General features: G+C 40.3%; 1 protein-coding gene across 1 annotated transcript; it reads right to left on the reverse strand.

Annotated features, from left to right (window-relative positions):
* Positions 1-557: 557 nt before the first annotated feature.
* ap4b1 (adaptor related protein complex 4 beta 1 subunit) lies at positions 558-17,799 on the reverse strand. Its single transcript, XM_004070582.3, has 13 exons — positions 17,187-17,799; positions 16,125-16,349; positions 15,921-16,051; positions 14,503-14,650; positions 13,352-13,637; positions 13,012-13,110; positions 11,342-11,453; positions 10,772-10,855; positions 10,579-10,682; positions 4,587-4,794; positions 4,199-4,513; positions 3,028-3,168; positions 558-2,946 (listed from the first exon to the last, which is right to left on the reverse strand). Exons 1-13 carry the CDS (start codon positions 17,297-17,299, stop codon positions 2,492-2,494), a joined length of 2,421 nt encoding a protein of 806 aa, XP_004070630.1. The 5' UTR covers positions 17,300-17,799; the 3' UTR covers positions 558-2,491.
* Between the last annotated feature and the right edge of the window lie 62 nt (positions 17,800-17,861).

Here is a 17,861-nt window from a genome sequence, read left to right on the forward strand (position 1 = left end):
AGTTTTTTCTGTACTCAAATTGTTGTGAATCAGGCACAGACGAAAAAATGCAGTTAGAAAAAGCCTATGGTAATTATGTCAGTGCTACAAACTCTGCTCCATTCTGATGCATCCACTTGCAAATAGATCCACGTATATCTTGTTGTATATTTTCTGTTTTTTAAGCTCACCTATACTAGCAAGACTATATTGCTGGTACCTGGGTACCTTGGGGCTGCATGCACGGTGTAGCAGTGGTTAGTGCTTTTGCCTCACAAGGAGACCTCGGTTCAAGTCCCAGTTGGAACACTTCTGCTCCAGGGACTCCGGTTTCCTGTCCCAGTCCAAGAAGAAGCTTCATTTATCGGCTACCTTAAATTTGAATGTAGCTCAGTAGTCAAATACATACAAAACTCACAAACGCATTCCTGTTACCAAAGGTTGTTTTTTTCTTTTTATAAAGAAACCATATTTTTTACATTGATATTGCCTCTAACAGTTAGTTGTCTGATTGCTTAATTAAATAGATGACCAATGTTTTGATGATTTTTTTATGCATAAAAGAAAACATTTTAGTTGCATTCTTAAAGAAAATGACTTTAATGCAGACCTCCAAAATGTATAGTTCACATTTCTTTAAGTTATTTCACAGAAACTAGCAGTTTATCCTCAACAAGTATTTCAACATTTCAACAACAAAAAAGAAACAACAGCACCACACACGTCCTAAAATGTCATTTGTGCTTGGAAGTATTCTCTTTCAAACATGTGAAAATATGTTTACAACATAACATTTGACGGAAAACCTTCCTGTTTGGATCTTTTTTACACGAGTTGCAGTAACTTCCAAAGAACTGGATGATATTTCAGTGACGTGTGATGGTCCAAAGCATCTGCAGGCGTCCCTCTGAACCATATTAATCGTCTTTCTGACCCCGAACAGGATGAAGCAGGTATGGCTAGCGGATAGACGAGCTTACACTTCACTTGTCTGCTCTTTAGCCACAAACAGTTGGAAATAATCCCTCTGAGAAACACTCTTACAGTAATTCATGCATTAAACAGGCTTTTAGAACAATACTGCAGGACAGCAGCTTGGATGAGAGGCGGATTGAGGCCAGAATTGGTGGGGGTGGGGGGGCAGAGGTTCAAATGTTTGTTGAGTGAATCATGAAGGTAAAAGTTGTATTTGAAAATAAGTAAACTATTGTAGTTCCAGTATTCTGGATCTATTGGGAGATAAAAGTAGCTGTTTGAGGAACAATATTTGAGGTAATTTAGTTTTCCAACATACCCTTTAATGTTGTTAAACACCATTTAGATTTCTATGGTTGGTGAGCATTTTCTTCAAGTACCAGTAATTTAACATCTTTTTTCCCCCTAAAATGTAAATATTTATTTTCAGCTACATATGAAAATTTGTTTACAGTTATTCAGCTACTTTTCAGATGGCAAATTTAGATTTTTTTTTATGATTGTTTGAATCAGCTTTAGGCTTTTTTATTATTTGCATTTACTTTGTAGTCTGTATAGATCTCTGCTTAGAGATATAGACTTCTTTCTAATCCGAAATGCTTTCAGATGATCCTTCAGGTCCTTAGGTGAAGGTCTGTTGGAGGTTTCCGGGGTCAGAGAGGAAACCCATGGCAACGACCTGAGGCAAGAAGCAATCAGGGCCTCGTCTACCATGGAGGTCTTCAACAAAAAACCCAAAACACATCATTTAAGCTTTACTGTTAAGTAACTTTCACACTTTCTTTGGTTTTAATCATGGACTGTTAAAGAGAAATGGACTGAGCGAGTGTGACGTCACCCGTGAAAGCGGGCTCAGGAGAATCTGTCAATCAAACATTGAGGTGCACCGCATGCTTTTATTGAGGCATCTGATTGGTCAGTTTGTAACTTGAATAATTTACACTACAGAAAAAAACATGAAAAAACAGGTTATCAAGAACATGTTTTAAAAAAGTATCAGATCAAAAATAGTAACAGCTGTTTAGCTCTCTATAGAGGTCCATAGGATTTTGGCTTCTTGGAACCAGCGGGTACTTCCTGTTTAAAACGTGAGGGGAACAGTTAGTTAATAGTTAGTCCAGTTTTCTTATACAGACAATGGTTTTAATTGATTTGAATAATATTTATGTGTTGTTTTTTTATGTTTATTACTGTTATTTGTACTGTTATTTCTACAATTATATTTTCATGTGTTCTGCAACAGGAAAATGGTCTTTAAATAAAGTTACACTTAAATATGTTGGTTGTTTCATTATTTTTTTTAACTAATTTATTATTTTTGCATTTAAACTCAGATCCATTGAGCAGATAATCTGGTTACCTCTTAAGTAATCTCTGCCCGCCTCCCATGTCTTTAATCATCCAATCATTTCCTCTTGTTCAACTGCAATAACTAATATTTCAGAATGAGAACGTTTCAGTTTGTTTTTCGGGGCTTCAGGCTGATCAGTTACAGGTTGGTTTGGAACGTGGGATCAAACCTTACACGAGGCGTGAGTTACACGTGTGTGGCTGCATGTTCGTCATGTCTTTCTGAGGACAGAGTGTGCAATACAGTGCTCAGAACTGACAGGAATGCTCTCACAGCTTCCTCATCCTTTGGCTGCTGCTTCAGAGTCACTTTCACCTCCACCTGTCTGTCTTCTCTCCCTGTAAGCTCTTCAGCTGCTGCTTCCCCATCCGCCTTCCTCTCCTCCTCTTCCTCATCTTTCGGTGTGGGATCTGCCTCTCCGGCATACAGCAGCTCTCCCAGTATAAGTGTGCTGGCAGGTGTGCCAGCAGTGTGTGTGTAAAAGAAGACCCTCCAAGGAAGCGTGCTCGGCGGCGTGAAGGCCAGAGTCTGGATGTTGACCAGCTGCATGGCAGCCTGGAGGGTTTGTGGAGAACGTTGAAGCACAGCGGAGCAGTAGATCCGGTCTTCTGTCTGCAGGAAGTCATTGCTTTCTTCAGCAGCTTTCAAAAAAATAGAAACAAATACATTATAAGTCTGAACCATAAACATTAAAGATTTCTACATCCTTTTCCTCTCTTTACCTTCTTCTGACCGCAGGCTGCATCGCTGCAGCCAGCGGCGCTCAAACTCCTCCGGGCTGAGGGTCGGCGACAGCGACAAAGTGAGCGAGGCCGCAGGGAGTTCTGCCGCCGAGTCTGAGCGTTGACCTGTACTCGCTGAATCTGCAGGGGAGAGCAGGTCAGGAGGCGGAAAAAAGGAACATTCTGGGAAAACTCTGTGCTCTAAAGAGGGAGAAACACAATTTCCTTTATTGAATTAGGTCTGTACAAACTGACAGATGCAAAGGTTTTAACCTTCTGTATGAGAATAGATTGGAAAAAGGAAAGGGATGGATTTTAGTTCAACTTGGTGTTCGTCAAGGGAAGCTGATGCCAGGAAGCATGAACTGCTTTCTGCATTCTTTTTTCTGTTTCCTCAACCAGAGGACAACATTATACATTCATCTATTATTTGTATATAGCATGGTTTGAGTAAATATTCAATTCTGATTGGGTGCAGGCTGTCCATTAAAAAGGGATAATGGACACATAAAAAATGAAGTTCAGATTGCCTGAATGTTCTATAATATTGGATATATACAAAGCAATAATAAAACACAAGATCAATTTAAATCTTTTTCTTACTTTTGATTTTCTAAAATCCTTTCCTTTGAGATGAAAAATAAATGAAAGTTTTTTTTTTTAACCCTGTTTTTGTTTTGAAAAATGTCAAGTAAATAAGGGTTCGATTCCCAGAGGGCGCGATGAGCTTTATCCACTCCTTGGTCAAGACTCTTTGCGCTATGGCCGTCTGCATCTCCCTGTGCCTGTCCCCAGCCTGGGTAAAATACAGGAGGGGCATCCGGCATAAAAATTTCTGCCAAGCTACCTGTACGAATGTGAGAGAGCTTACTCCTGAAGGGATATGCCGAAAGGTGAACAACAAAGGGTCAGTTTCCTGACACCACCTTTCCTAAAACTACACAACCGACAACTTTAGTCTCCAGCATTTCCAAAAGAGGGGAATAGGAGACAAGGTGCTACCTGAAGGTTTCTTTAAAAAAACAATAAAATCAGATTTTAGTTTTATTGAATTGGTTTATTGAGTCAGAAAAATAATAATTTCACAAATCGAGAGGAAAATCAAGGTTCCCCTATTATTTGTCAAAGGGATCAAGTAACATATAAGAAGCCCTTTATTGTCCAAACTCACCAGGAGGATCAGTGTGGATGTGGCTGCAGTCCAGAGTTTCAGGAAGCTCCACGGCAGTCTTGGGTTTTGAGGCTTCATGTTCAGGGCTCCCCCTGCTGGCTGTTTGTGTCACGGTGCCACCCTTCTTCAGCGGCTCCAGGGTGTTGAAGCTACACGCCCACTGGCTGATGGGCTCCGCTGGGCGACCAATCAGAACGCCCAAAGAAGGGTCCGACCTCCTGCCCTGGAGGACATTCCGTGTTTCTTCTACCCCGCATTTCAGCAGGTGGTAGTAGAGAAGCCCCAGGTCTCTCACACACATGTCCGTCTCCTCCTCTGAGATAAAGAAATGCTTTAACAACCATCTACATTTGTATCTCCTTCTCTTTTTTTGTACACTTACACACACCTATACAATAGTGCAGCAGTCTTCCTAGCATGTCTTGGGTCTCTGCAGGCCGGGTCAGAAACAGCCTCATGGTGGCCGTCAGAAGCTCCATCTTTACTCCCAAAGAGACTTCACTCCTCACTCCGTCAATGAATGCTTCTAAAGTGTAGGGGGCGCTGGAAACCCCATCTCCGTACACACCCAGAAGCCACAACAAGGCCTGCCTGCCCTGGAGACAGATACGGACAGTAAAAGGAACATTTAGGTTTCTAGAAGCAACACAATGCTGGCAGAGCTTGATCATCATCATCATTTCCTTTGAAGTTTTAAAGTCCCACTCCTTTTTTCAAAGCGTTCCCAGTGGTTGGTGTGGAGCAAGCCCGCCCCCACTTCCCGTCATCCATCTGTTTACACCCTCTCCTGTTAGCTTACAGCCCCTCACACCCCCAACCTAATATTAGCGGTACAACAAAAATGGTTAGAAATATTGGAGCTATATTGGAGCAGAGCAGGGAGCTTGTTGCCTGCCGATCACAAATAAACTCTTTTTGAAACTCAATTTTTTTTATCTGCTCCTGATTCTCACTATTTGAAATAAAAAATACTCAGAAATGCAATTTCTTCATATGTTCTTAATGAACAGGAAAGGACACGAGAACACAAAAACACCATTAAAGAGATAAAACAAACAAAAAAATGTAACAGTTTTTCTAATTATAAACGAGAAACTAATATCAACTGATCCTAAATGAAAAAGTTAAATTTAAAAATCTGGGCATTATGATCGTGCTTTGATGATTGGCAGGTGGATTGACCCAACAGGGCTTCAATCTTCCCTTTGTTCAATCAAACTGACTTTTTTTTAATGCTGTTAAGGTGGGCGGAGTCACTAGTCTCTAAGAGAAAATATGGACAGATCACTTAACTTAAGAAGCATGTTTTTGGACTATAGGAGGAGATCTGAAATCTCGGAGATAACCCATGCATGCATGAAGAGAACATGCTAAGTTGACAAAGAAAGAACCCAGCTGGGAGTCAAACCAGGGTATGTCTCATTTTATAATAGTGCAAACCACTACACCACCGTGCAGCCCTGTGTCCTGACAAAACTCCAAATATGTGAACCCGACTTAATGCTCATAAATGTCATTCGAAGGTACATCTGTGCTGAGAAATGTGGGCAATGTGTGCTTTGGTCTCACTTCAGGAGGATCTGAACGAATTTCTGAATGGTTCTTTTTCCTCATAATCTCCAGGAAAGTATTTTTGACAGACCACATAATCCCTAATCCACATTTATCTCCACAAGTGAGTTAAACTCTAAACAGAGATGAGGGAAATGACAGTAAAAGGACAGAGAACATGAAGTATATTTAGTAGCAGTGAGGCAGACTGTTTAACATATGTGTCTATCTGAGTGAGTGTGTTTATGCTTTGTGCGCCTTTCTAAAATTATCAACAAAAGTCAAATTCTTGTTGCTGAGCCAAGTCAGACTCAGATCTATTTTCTGCGGTGTAAAAGTTAGAGACTTTGGCTTTCATGGAGCTGACAGTGAAACAGAGGTCTGAAAAGGTGAAACTTAAGCAGACTTTATACTTTAATTACCCGTATCTGAGTTTGCAGATATAAACATAAAAGTTTCTAAAATCTATAAGGGAGCTGTAACTCTTCATTTTAGAGAAACTTGGATTTCTATATACGCTCTATAAGCTGGTGAGGCTGGTTCGAAAGTGTTTGAATACATCAATAATTTTACTCGGTCAGCACACTTTCACTGTCACAGTATTAACCATCTCCACCCCTCTCTCTCCCTACATCCATGTCCATCCACACCTCTGTTACCCCCATCTTGTTTACAGTAACTCCTTTCACTTTGGTCTTCACTGACTGAATATGAGAACTGGACTGAGTGGTTCCCTCCACCCCCTGGCGTTCGAAACAGGAACACCGGCCGTTCCAGTTTGACAGCCGAACGTTTCGGCCACACAAAGGAATCACAACTTTAAAGAGCTCCTGTGGCGCTTTTGAGCCTCCAGGCCGCACCGGCTTTCCAGCCACCAGGCTGCACCAGCTCTCCAGCCTCCAGGACATACCAGCTCTGCAGCTACCACCAGGCCAAAGCTGCTCTCCAGTAACAACTGGACTAGGCTATTTTTCCTCCTGGTCTTGACTGCTTCTTCATTTCCCTGTCTCTTGTTTCTGGAGGTATTTGCTCAAAATGTTTTTCATGTGTTATGCGTTATGGATTTTATGTCTCCTTGGACCCACAGAGATTTCATTGAATCTTGCCTCTGAGAGTATAATTTCTCCAACAGTTTTACAATATTCTTCAACTAAAGTCTATGAAGAAGAAAAATATCAGATCTGTCCAATTCCATATCGCATCCCCAAAGCAACATTTCAATATGTTGCACCTCAGAATTGGTTACATTTTATCTCTAACGGAACAAATTTTATCATGAACAAACACATTCATAGATTAAAATGTAATGTAATGTAAAAAAAATTAGAGCCTCAGGCTTTCTTTCATGATCTTTACAACTGTGATATTCATCGCATTAAGTTAATTCAAGATGTAGAATGCGCCTGGCAACATTTTCATGAGACTTTTTTAAAAATCTGTAACAAACATGCCCCTGTCAAAAAATGTCGGATTTCTGGGCGAGATAATCCATGGGTCACAAAAGAACTTTTACACATGTTCAGAGAAAGAAATGCTGCCTGGACCAAAGCAAGATTTACTAATTCAAACTCTGACTGGATCACCTTCAGAGCCCTGAGAAACAAATGCACCTCTTTGACTCGGAAAACTAAATCTGATTTCTACATAAATTCTATTTCAACAAATCTTAAAAATCCCAATAAATTCTGGAAACAAACCAAAATGTTAACTGGACAAAATGTGAAATCAACTACACCAGCAAACCTTGTAGTGAACTCTGTTGCTATACAACAGAAAGAGGAAATTGCAAAACAATTTAACAAACATTAGTTCCTCTTTTATCTTCACCAGTGTCTGGTCATTCAGATCCTCTATTACTGCGTCTTCTGCATCTTTTCATGCAATCAAATTTGTCATTCAACCAATTTCCAATTCAGAGTTGTTACAGTCTCTGAAAGCTATTGACCCAAAACAAACTCCTGGTCCAGATGATTTAGACCCCTACTTCTTAAAACTTGCAGCTGATTTTATTGTTGAACCCATCGCCCATATTTTTAATCTGAGTATTCAGTCAAACGTAATTCCCAAAGTCTGGAAGGCAGCTCATGTTCTCCCTCTCTTGAAAGGTGGAGATCAATCCGAGCTAAACAACTACAGACCCATTTCCAAACTATCAGTTCTTGCAAAAATCCTAGAATCCCATGTAAATTCTCAACTAAAACTCTTTTTAGCATCTAACTCGGTTCTAAACGAAACTCAGTCAGGTTTCAGATCAGGCCACAGTACTGTAACAGCTGCTGTATCTGTAACGAATGACATCATCAATGCCCTAGACAAGAAATTGCACTGTGCAGCCCTATTTGTGGACTTATCTAAAGCCTTTGATTCTGTAAACCATCAGCTTCTTCTACAAAAGCTAAGTCTTATTGGTATAGGTGATTCTGCTATTGGGTGGTTTAGAAATTATCTCTCACAGAGAACCCAGTGTGTGATTGTTGAAGATGTAAAATCAGACTTTATGAACATCAATAGTGGAGTCCCACAGGGATCCATCTTAGCTCCTATCCTGTTCACCATCTTCATAAATTACCTGGGTAGTCATTTGCCAAATGTTAAATTCCATCTTTATGCAGATGACACCATCATTTACACAGTTGCTTCTTCGGTCCATCTTGCTGTGAACGAGCTTCAGGAAGCCTTCAATAAACTTCAGTTTTCTCTTCATCAATTACAGTTGACCTTAAATGCTAGAAAGACACATTTCATGATATTTTCCAGGTCTCGTTCACATGACGTACTGAAGGCGGATATTCATACTTTGGAAGGGGTGGAAATTGAAAAAGTGTCCTCATATAAATATCTGGGTGTGTGGATTGATGACAAATTGTCTTTTACCTCTCACACTGACCACTTGCTAAAAAAAGCTAAAAGCACTTCTGGGTTTCTACTACAGAAATAAATCTTGTCTAAGCCCAGGTGTGAGGAAAAGACTTGTTCAGAGCACTTTCCTCCCAATTTTGGATTGTGGGGACATTCTGTATATGAATGCTGCCTCGTCAACTCTCCGTAGTCTGGACACAGTTTATCACAGTGCCCTGCGTTTTATCACAAACTCTGCATACAGAACCCACCATTGTGAACTGTACTCTCTGTTCTCTTGCTCTTCACTCAAAGTCAGGCGACAGAAACACTGGCTAATATTCACCTCTAAGGCCATTCTCTGCAAACTACCTCAATATCTGTGCTGTCTTCTTTCTCCTGTTAACAATATATATAACTCTCGTTCCTCACTCAAATTGCTTCTTCATGTCCCTAGATTCCTCAGTGAATTAGGAAAAACAGCCTTTTCCATTGCTGCTCCGCTTTCCTGGAATAATATTCAAAACTCTCTGCATTTAAGTGACCTTATTCCCTTGAATTGTTTTAAAGCAAAACTTTCTGAGCTCTAAAAAGAAACATGCACATGTCACCCTTGACCTATCTGTACCACTTTTAATTAACCTATTAGTCATTGTCCTACTGATCATTTCAATTTTTATTGCATTTGTATTTTGTAATGTATTTTTATTCAGTTGTTTTAACCGTACTTTATTTTGTATTGATGCCCTTTGGCCCAGGTCTCCCTTGAAAAAGAGATGTAGTCTCAATGGAATTTCCTGGTAAAAGATTAAAAAAAAAAAAAAAAAAAAAAAAAAAAAAAAAAGTACCTGCTGGTTCCAATAAGTCAAAATCGCATAGACTTCAAAAGAGAAATAAACAGCGATTACTCATTCATTATACTGGTCAGAATAACCATTCTTGTTCTGATAACTCTTTTTTACCATTTTTTTTAAAATCCTCATGTTATAAGTGATTTTTTGCTTTAGTTGAAGTTATTCAAACTGGCCAATCGGATGCCTCAGTAACAGTAGGCGGAGCTTGCTGGTCCCCACGTCAAACATTCCAACGTTTGATTGACAGATTTTGTGTAACTCGCTTTCAAATGGTAGGGGTGTGGCCTTCCCAACAAGCTCAGTCCTGATTGGCGAGAGTGGTTACCATGGAAACGTTGATTCAGACCGACTCTGCATACTGACAATTTTTGGTTCCAACATGGTGGCGTCCATATTGGGGGAAAAAATGGCGACCGAATTGACTTCATTTGGTTGGAGCTGGAGGAAAGCCATTTTCTAAGTGATGGGACATTCACTCGCTCCAGTTCTAGTATACAGTCAAAAATTGGTTTTAAATCTAAACTCAGAACTCATCTCTTCAATGAACATAAAAATAATAAAAATTAAGTCTGGCTTCTCTGACTTTATCTCCAAAACCTCTAACATGTGCTATTCCTCTGATGTCCTCATTCTTAAGCCGTCCTGGTTACTCCCACAAAGAACCTCAGCATCATCATCTCTGCAACCTCCAGCTCTCTCTCTCTATTTTAAAAATATGGCTCTATATGTTTTTAAAGTAATAGCACTAGTCAGTGAATATGCATTACTAAATATATATTTTTTCCTTTTCTTTGTTCCTTTTTACTTAAATCGCAAAATATGTATATCACCATTTTTGTTACTTTCTGCAGTTGTAAATAAAGCTCAGTTAAATTGAATTAAGTCATAAGGAATGATTGTTCTGCTGCACAGTTCTGCTACGTTCAAGCGCTGAACAGTGCAGAACTATACTGCATTAAATAATAGGAATTCATAAAAATTCTAAACTACGCTTCAATTAAAAAGAGTAAACTATCGAACCAAGCAAAATAAAATGTTAAATTATGCATTTGATTGTAAGGTCATTAGAGAAATGTGCAAAGCAGTTTAACAACTGATGATGAATGTGCGTTTTGAGTTGTGTTGTTCAGTTCTAACCTGACTGTCCTGCAGCGTTTCCTCACAGCCCTCCAAAGCGCTGCAGACGGTGTCGCTACACTGAGGACACACCCACACCAGGTCACGCAACGTCTGCACCACCGCTGAGGAGACAGAGGGGGTGTGAGGGTGTGGGGCGGGTTAGGGTGAGTCATGAGGATGTGGGGCAGAAATGGAGAGCTCCATGTTTTACCAGAGGTGATGTGGTCCTGTTTGAGGCCGAGCAGACCAGTGAGGATCTCCAGACATCTGTCGCTGTAGCTGCGTCCAATGTGACCTGCATTTCAGAGGAGAAAGTGTGTGTGTGTGTGTGTGTGGGGGGGGGTGTTTGGCAGAGCAGGAACAGGATGTAGCTGCAAAAGTCTGCATGCACATACACTATTGTGAGCTGACCTTTCCTGCAGTAATCACAGAACATTAGGCTCCTGAGGCACTGAATAACCTCTCCCTGTGTTTACTATTCATTAATCAGATAAGCCTTTAACAGTGAAGAAAGCGTGAAATACAACAATTAATTTATGACCAAAAAGAATTTAAAAAAAGAAAATATTTTTGAATGTAAAGGGTCGTTTCCACGTTCAGAAACAAAAAGTGTAGGCATTGATAGCAAAGATAGCAAACTTGAAACTTTTAGGATCAAATGTTGAATTCTGAATTCAATATTTTGACTCACAAAAAAAGAGGTTTTTTTTTTTTTTATAACAGCGTTTGCATGTGTGCAAACGTTTATAACACACAAAAGTGATCTGTCAGTGTGGTTCACCTATGGCTTGGATGGCAGCCTGGGCCGTATCGGTGTTGACATCCGTGCAATATCCCTTCAGTTCATCCAGTAACATGGAAACGTTCTCATCGTTTACCAGTTCCACCATTATCTGCAGAACGAGAGGTTCACTGGTCAAAGAAACCTCACTGCTGATGCTTCCTGCGGGTTTTTACTGGCAGGGCTTAAGCCTTAGTCACATGCACCTGTACGGGGGTTGACCCGTACCGGTTTTTGGCAGGCCCGGTCCGTGGAGGGTTGCAGAGAGGAGGAGAGAGAAGGGGAGCCTAGACGTGTCACAATTCCCCTGAGGCTCATACAGACACCTCACGGGATGTCATGCATGTGGTAACTGTTTCGTGATGTATTCATAAGGATCATGTAAGATGCACACACCTGTCAAACATGTCGCTAAGGTGCCCTACTGCCACACTCTAGTCGTTAGTAAGGTGTAAGAGCTGGCTCCTTAAGGACCGCCCACAAACGCTGCAGCATGGAGTGTGCAGGAGATTTGATAGGATGTCCACACACACACTACACCCTGATTGTCTCATTTTCTCATTTCTAACAGTCAGGCTGCATATAAGGAGCCAATAATTATCCCACAAACAGCACTAACTGGTTGGGAGGGGTTGAAAAAATGGAAACATCTCTGACACGCCTGCATCTCACCTACTTCACCCTTACTTACCCTTGAAAAAAAATGTACAGGAAGGTTTTGGCTCACCAACGGGTCTACGACCTTGATATTTTTCACCTGCAGACAGCCCATAAGAGCGACTGTAGCTATGGCTTAATGTCCTATAGGGATATCTGTGTTTTTTAAGTTAAATGTAAAACTTTAATCATGTATTCTTTTACACTTCTGATAATGGTAGCAATTGTTTGTCTACCTTAACTCTTTTGAAAGGAACTTGATCCAAATCTTCGTTGTGTATGAATTTGTCAAGACCAGTGGTCCACAACCTGAGGCTCCAGAGATGCATGCTGCTCTTTTATCCCTCCATTGTGAAAAAAATGCTGACCATTTGAATAAATAAGGTTAATTTTGGGAGTTTGGGTTGTTATTTATGTCGGGTTTTAACATGTCAGATAACTAAGCAAAATGGTGGTAACAGGTTTAATTTATTGAGGGATTTATTCTTAGAATATGCTTAAAGTAGACAGATTTTTTTGTTGGATACTACACGAATGTTATCGTGTTTCTGTTTGACAGAAAAAGGAGCAAAAAAGATCAAGGTTCACCAAATAGAAAAGTCCATGTTTGACTTACCTTTATTTTTTATTCAAGTAAATCTGCTGCAGCAGGAAGCTCTTACTTGATACAGGGTGTCTTTTAATTGAAAGAATTTCAAAGCTACATTTTATAAAAGAATGGCTTAAAGTTCACAAAAACAGAAATAAAGTGTATTTTTCTAAAGGTTCAAGTGGGACTTTGTGGTCGCTGAATTATTATTCATACAATGCTGCAGTGGATGCAGTTTAGTTTAGTTTTGAGAAAAACTCAGTGGTTTCAACAGGCCAGGAGTCTGCTGAAAAAATAGTTTTTAAACCAGTACAGTTAACTTCCCAATTTAACAGACTGGATTTCTAATCTGTGTGAGAATACATATATTTCCACACAGTAAACTGAGGAAACAAACATTGAGGAGACAAAAAACACAGATCACCTGCATCTTTCTTTGTTTGATGTAGGCTGGTTCGGCGTAGCCACAGAAGAAACGCTTGAAATGTGGCCCCATCAGGCCGGGAACAGAACGCATCAGCAGCTTCAAGCACACAAAGACAAGTTTGACTTAATTTACCCGAATTTTGGAATTTAGATCCAACAACAGTTGGAGAATATATGACAACTCTAATGCAGAAGATATTAATATCTGTTTTAAAAGAATTCGCAGATGATTCTTCATTTGTTAACCTGGAAAAAATACTAACTTAAGATTTTCAAATGACTTTATATTTCTAATAGAAACCAGTTTATTCCTTTAATGGACTTATCTTCGTGCTGACCTGTATGTGGCAGAGGGCCGTGAACCTCATCTCCCTGGAGCCGCTCCCACAGGCGGCCAGCAGGGGGCCGGACACTCGCTCGAGGGCCGCCAGGCTCACAGCAGGGAGGTCAGCGCAGAGGCTAAGGAAGAGGCTGAGGGTGGCAGCCATGACCGGAGGGTGGGGGCTGACCAGGGAGGCGTCCAGCAGGGACAGGATGTCGAAAAGTTCGTCGTCTGACTGAGGCCGGTAGCGCTGGAGGACCCTCAGCACCTCACATTGACCCCAGACGTCACACTCCTTCATTCTAAAGACGAAGACTTTACGTCACATGACCACGGCAGAGCCTTTGCATCCATTCCTTCTTTTACCACAGAGCTTGTCCACACTTCTCCAAGTATTCTGTCTTTCAAAATCAATGATCATCATGACCACATTCACAACACAAAATCTATTCTTAAACTTTTTTCTTAGTGTTTTCATCTGTGTTTTTTAGATTTCAAGCGCTTGACTCAGATAATAAAGGAGTGACCATCAGTGAGTCAGCTCCTTACAGTGGATTTTCAGATACATAAATGGAGAAAGTAAAAATAGAATGAACTTGAATAGGTGAGCAATTAATATAATAATTCAATCAAATATGATTTTAGATTTTCATTTCTCACTAGGAGAATAAAATAATAAAATATGCAACAAGGTGCAGAAAACCTTGAAAACATGTTTCCTGGAATTGATCTTTGTTTGTTCAGCACAAAGTGGACAATACTTCACTTTTGAATAAAACTAAAAATTATTCAAATACTTTTTTTTTTACTTAATGTACACTCTTTTTTAGTTGTAACCTTGGAGACGCACAATGGTCATGTTTGGCCACAGTTTACTTTTTTTAATTAATTGTTTGTTTTGTCGTTTTATTGGCTGCTACCCAAAATGAACAAACAAAATAAGGTCAAATTAACTCTAAATAACTAACTGTTGATTATATAACTTTAAAGTGTCAGGTTCTCCAGGGTTTATGTGTAATAAAAAGCTGGTTTGGTTTTGATGTGTAAGGACTAAAAAATAAAGCAACATAAACACCAAAAGGACTCAAATGAAAGCATAAAGTAAAAACAATAAAAACCCGTCACATTTGACAGATTGGATTCCAGAGGTTCCAACTCTGCACCAACCTGTTGAGGAGGTGATGGGTGATGGGCTTGTTGATAACGACCCCCCCTTCCTCCTTCAGGATCTCATCCAGAGCTCGGAGGCAGTTGACCATCACCACAGGGTCTGGGTCCCTCAGGAGGCTGTAGAGCTCGTTCACCACAGCAGCATCTGGAAGAGGTGACCACAAACCAGACGTTGATGCCCCCGGTGGAATCACATGGATACTGCAGCCACAGGGAGAGCGTCTCCAACTATCAACACCAAAAGAGCCCAATTCTCTTTGCTAGAAACCTGTAGGAGCCACAAAGTCTTACTTAGCCTTTAAAAAAAAATCGACTACACTCCTATGAATTTATGTTGTTACTTTTAAAAATTACCATTGTTTTTTGTCGTTAATAAAAACTGAAACACAAAGAAAATCTACATATTTTTCTAAATATAAAGTAGCTTTTTATGGTGGTTTGATCCCCGCTCCCCCCAGTCAACCGTCGTCGTTCCCTTGGGCAAGACACTTCCCCCTTCCTGGCTCCAGTGTGGCTCTACTGTTGTGTTAATGTGTATGAATGTCCCAGTGATGGTCACAGGGGCCGTAGGCGCGAACAGGGCAGTTGTGGCTACATCTGTAGCTACATCACCAAGTATGAATGAGGATTGAATGAATAATGGACACACTGTAAGCGCTTTTAGCGTCTGGAAATGCAAAGAAAAATACAATCTTTTATTATTTTTAGGACCACTGGGAAAAGATTTCAAAAGATGATCAGAGGGCAACTTTTATGAGTTATGCGTGAACATTTATAGAATTTTCAATTATTCCATTGTATGCCTAAGCACTTTTGTGCAATGCTTTTATTCCATCGATTTATTTTTGTTTCATTTTACTGTGGTGTGCAAAGTTTTCTTAAATCCGATCATCTTTTGATCTATTTAAAAGCGTTCCAATTGGTATTTTATTATGATGATGCCACTTTATGCCAAAATAAAAAAACGCAGTTTTCTAGGACATAGTTACTGAAGAGCCACGGTAGTTCATTAGGATTTCGCCTACGAGTTTTGGGCGGGACTGCAGCGCTGAGCAAGCCCGCCCACCTTTCCCATTATCCATCTGTTAACATGCTCTCCTGTTTTCTTACAGCCCCTCACATCCCCAACCTGTGCAACAGAAAACCCTTTTTTTTCATCTGCTCCTGATTCACAATAATTTGAATAAAGAAATACTCTGAAATGCAATGTTGACCTAAATTTTCTGTCTGTCCTCCATCTTGTGAAAAATACCACAAGAACATGTTAAAACACTATTTCTATTGGAGTCTTTAAGACATTATTCTGTTTTTTTAAGCTTCATAAAATCCTCTCTGCCTCTACATCTGAGCTGCAAAAGTACAGATGGTTTAATCGTTTTTCTGTCTTCCTCCTCTCCATGTGGATGAAAACTTACCAATGTCAGAGCCAGACTGCAGGTTGTACAGCTTGGCCCACCCCAGCACAGCCACCCGCCGCACACAGGCTGCTCTGTCTCTCAGTCCTGCAGTCAGAGGCTGCTCCACGTACTCCACCAGGCTGGGCAACCTACCTCCCACAGACATAAGGAGTCAGGACTCCATCAGCTACAGAAATGACTTCAGAAATGACTTGAGCTCACCGGAGGTTGGACATATTCCTCAAGGCCAGGCTGCGGACCATGGGGTTGGGATCCTGGCAGTCCTTCCTCAGAGTGTTGATCACCAGCAGAGAAAGCTCGGGGTTCAAAGAGGCGTAGGAGCACAGAAACATGTAGACGAGCTTCTTCTGGACAACATCGACCGTGGCACAAGCCTTTACCATCTCACTGAAGAGGCCTGACACGTTCACACCCTGAGACATCGCTCTGAGGTGGAGGAAGGAAAACAAGTGAAATATCAGAAACATCTTCACTAATCCACTATAGAATTCTTTTCTGCATGCCCTCTTTTTATGTGACGTCATTAATATAAAAACTTTGGATCCCACAAGACAGTTTAAAAGAACTACAAGAACATAAACCACATATCCACAGCTTCAAACAAATGACCCGAGGTTTGGAGTCAAAGAGCAGAAGACCAACAATAACTTTAAATATTCAACGAAGCCCATAAAATCAGGAGCTTCTAATAGTCTTGTAGACTTGTTCAGATTATCAATTAACCAGGTTACAGATAAGCCGGTTCCTTATGTGTCATGAACAGAGGAGGATCTGACGGTTTCTCTACGTTTTGTCGTTTACAGAAGCTGCCGATGCTGCACACTTTCAAAAAAGAGAAGAAGTTGCATGAAAGAATAGATGATGGACATGACTAAGGGTGAAGCTGTGGTAATCTGATTACTCACAACTGTGTAGACATATATCTAAATGTGACGAACAAATGATCTTTTATTTTTTTCCAATTTGGCTATTTTTCGTTTGTTTGTCTTTGTCCTTTCTTGTCTAAAAAGATATCAAGAAATTGTTTAAAGGACAAAGTTATTATTGATGTGATATTGAATCTTCTAAATAAAGTCAATTCATGTGTTTATTTATTTATTTTTTGGAGTTTTTTTACTCGTAGATGGGGTTTCTACTCAAACGGTGGCAATTCTGTTCACTTTAGAGGAGTATTAATGATCAACCTGGCTTCATTTCCCCTCTCGAGCTGCGTGCTCGCGCTCTGAATGACGCGTTCAGGTGAGCAGAAACCTCCGCAGGTACCTGACGACTCTGAGGACGGTGTTCCTGTACCGCAGCGGCTCAGACTGGACATTGGGGTTAGATAGAGCTCTCTTCAGCTCCCTTACGGTCTCTTCTCCGCCCAGATACGGCATGGTGCCCGCAGACAGGTGAGAGATCCGAACCTCTCTGCTCTCGGTGACTCTGTTGTCAAGGGGACCCAAAGTAAAATCTCTAAAAAACGGTTGTAAGTTAAAACAAATAGGAAGGTTAATGCTAATTTGCGTAACAAAAGCTTGACTTTAAATTGAATAATGTAGCGGTCAAGTTGCTAAGATCATGACCGCAATGTTTACATCCTAAACACTTCCGGGATTCTTCTTTTCCTTTTTATTTTTCTGCTAGTTTAAAGTATTTCGCCCTCTACTGGCGGCGGTCAAAAATAAGAAGCAGGTTTTCTTAAGAAAAACTTGTCAGACAAAACTCATTAAAACCTTGCTTTCATTAAAAAAGAAAAGTTCAACTACTAATTTAAACAAAAACACATTCAGTTTTCCTTTTCCTCAATCGAAAATGTGAAATTTTGTTTCATGTCATGGATTAATGTGTGAAAGTCAACTTTCCATGTATTTTGTAATCAATTAACTTTTTTTCTTTGAGAGATTTAAGCCACCTTTTTCTAAGATTAGTTGAATTAGGAAATTGAGGACCACTTTC

This window comes from Oryzias latipes, chromosome 7 (assembly GCF_002234675.1).
Source record: "Oryzias latipes chromosome 7, ASM223467v1".
Taxonomy (NCBI): domain Eukaryota; kingdom Metazoa; phylum Chordata; class Actinopteri; order Beloniformes; family Adrianichthyidae; genus Oryzias; species Oryzias latipes.

Bases quoted from the DNA above. Each gene is read 5' to 3' on its own strand.
- ap4b1 (XM_004070582.3), bottom strand. From the start codon at position 17,299: ATGCCGTATCTGGGCGGAGAAGAGACCGTAAGGGAGCTGAAGAGAGCT. The intron at 10,683-10,771 runs GTAAAACATGGA...CTGTCTCCTCAG, and splicing joins ACAGGACCACATCACCTCTG to CGGTGGTGCAGACGTTGCGT. The intron at 2,947-3,027 runs GTAAAGAGAGGA...TTTTTTTGAAAG, and splicing joins CAGCCTGCGGTCAGAAGAAG to CTGCTGAAGAAAGCAATGAC.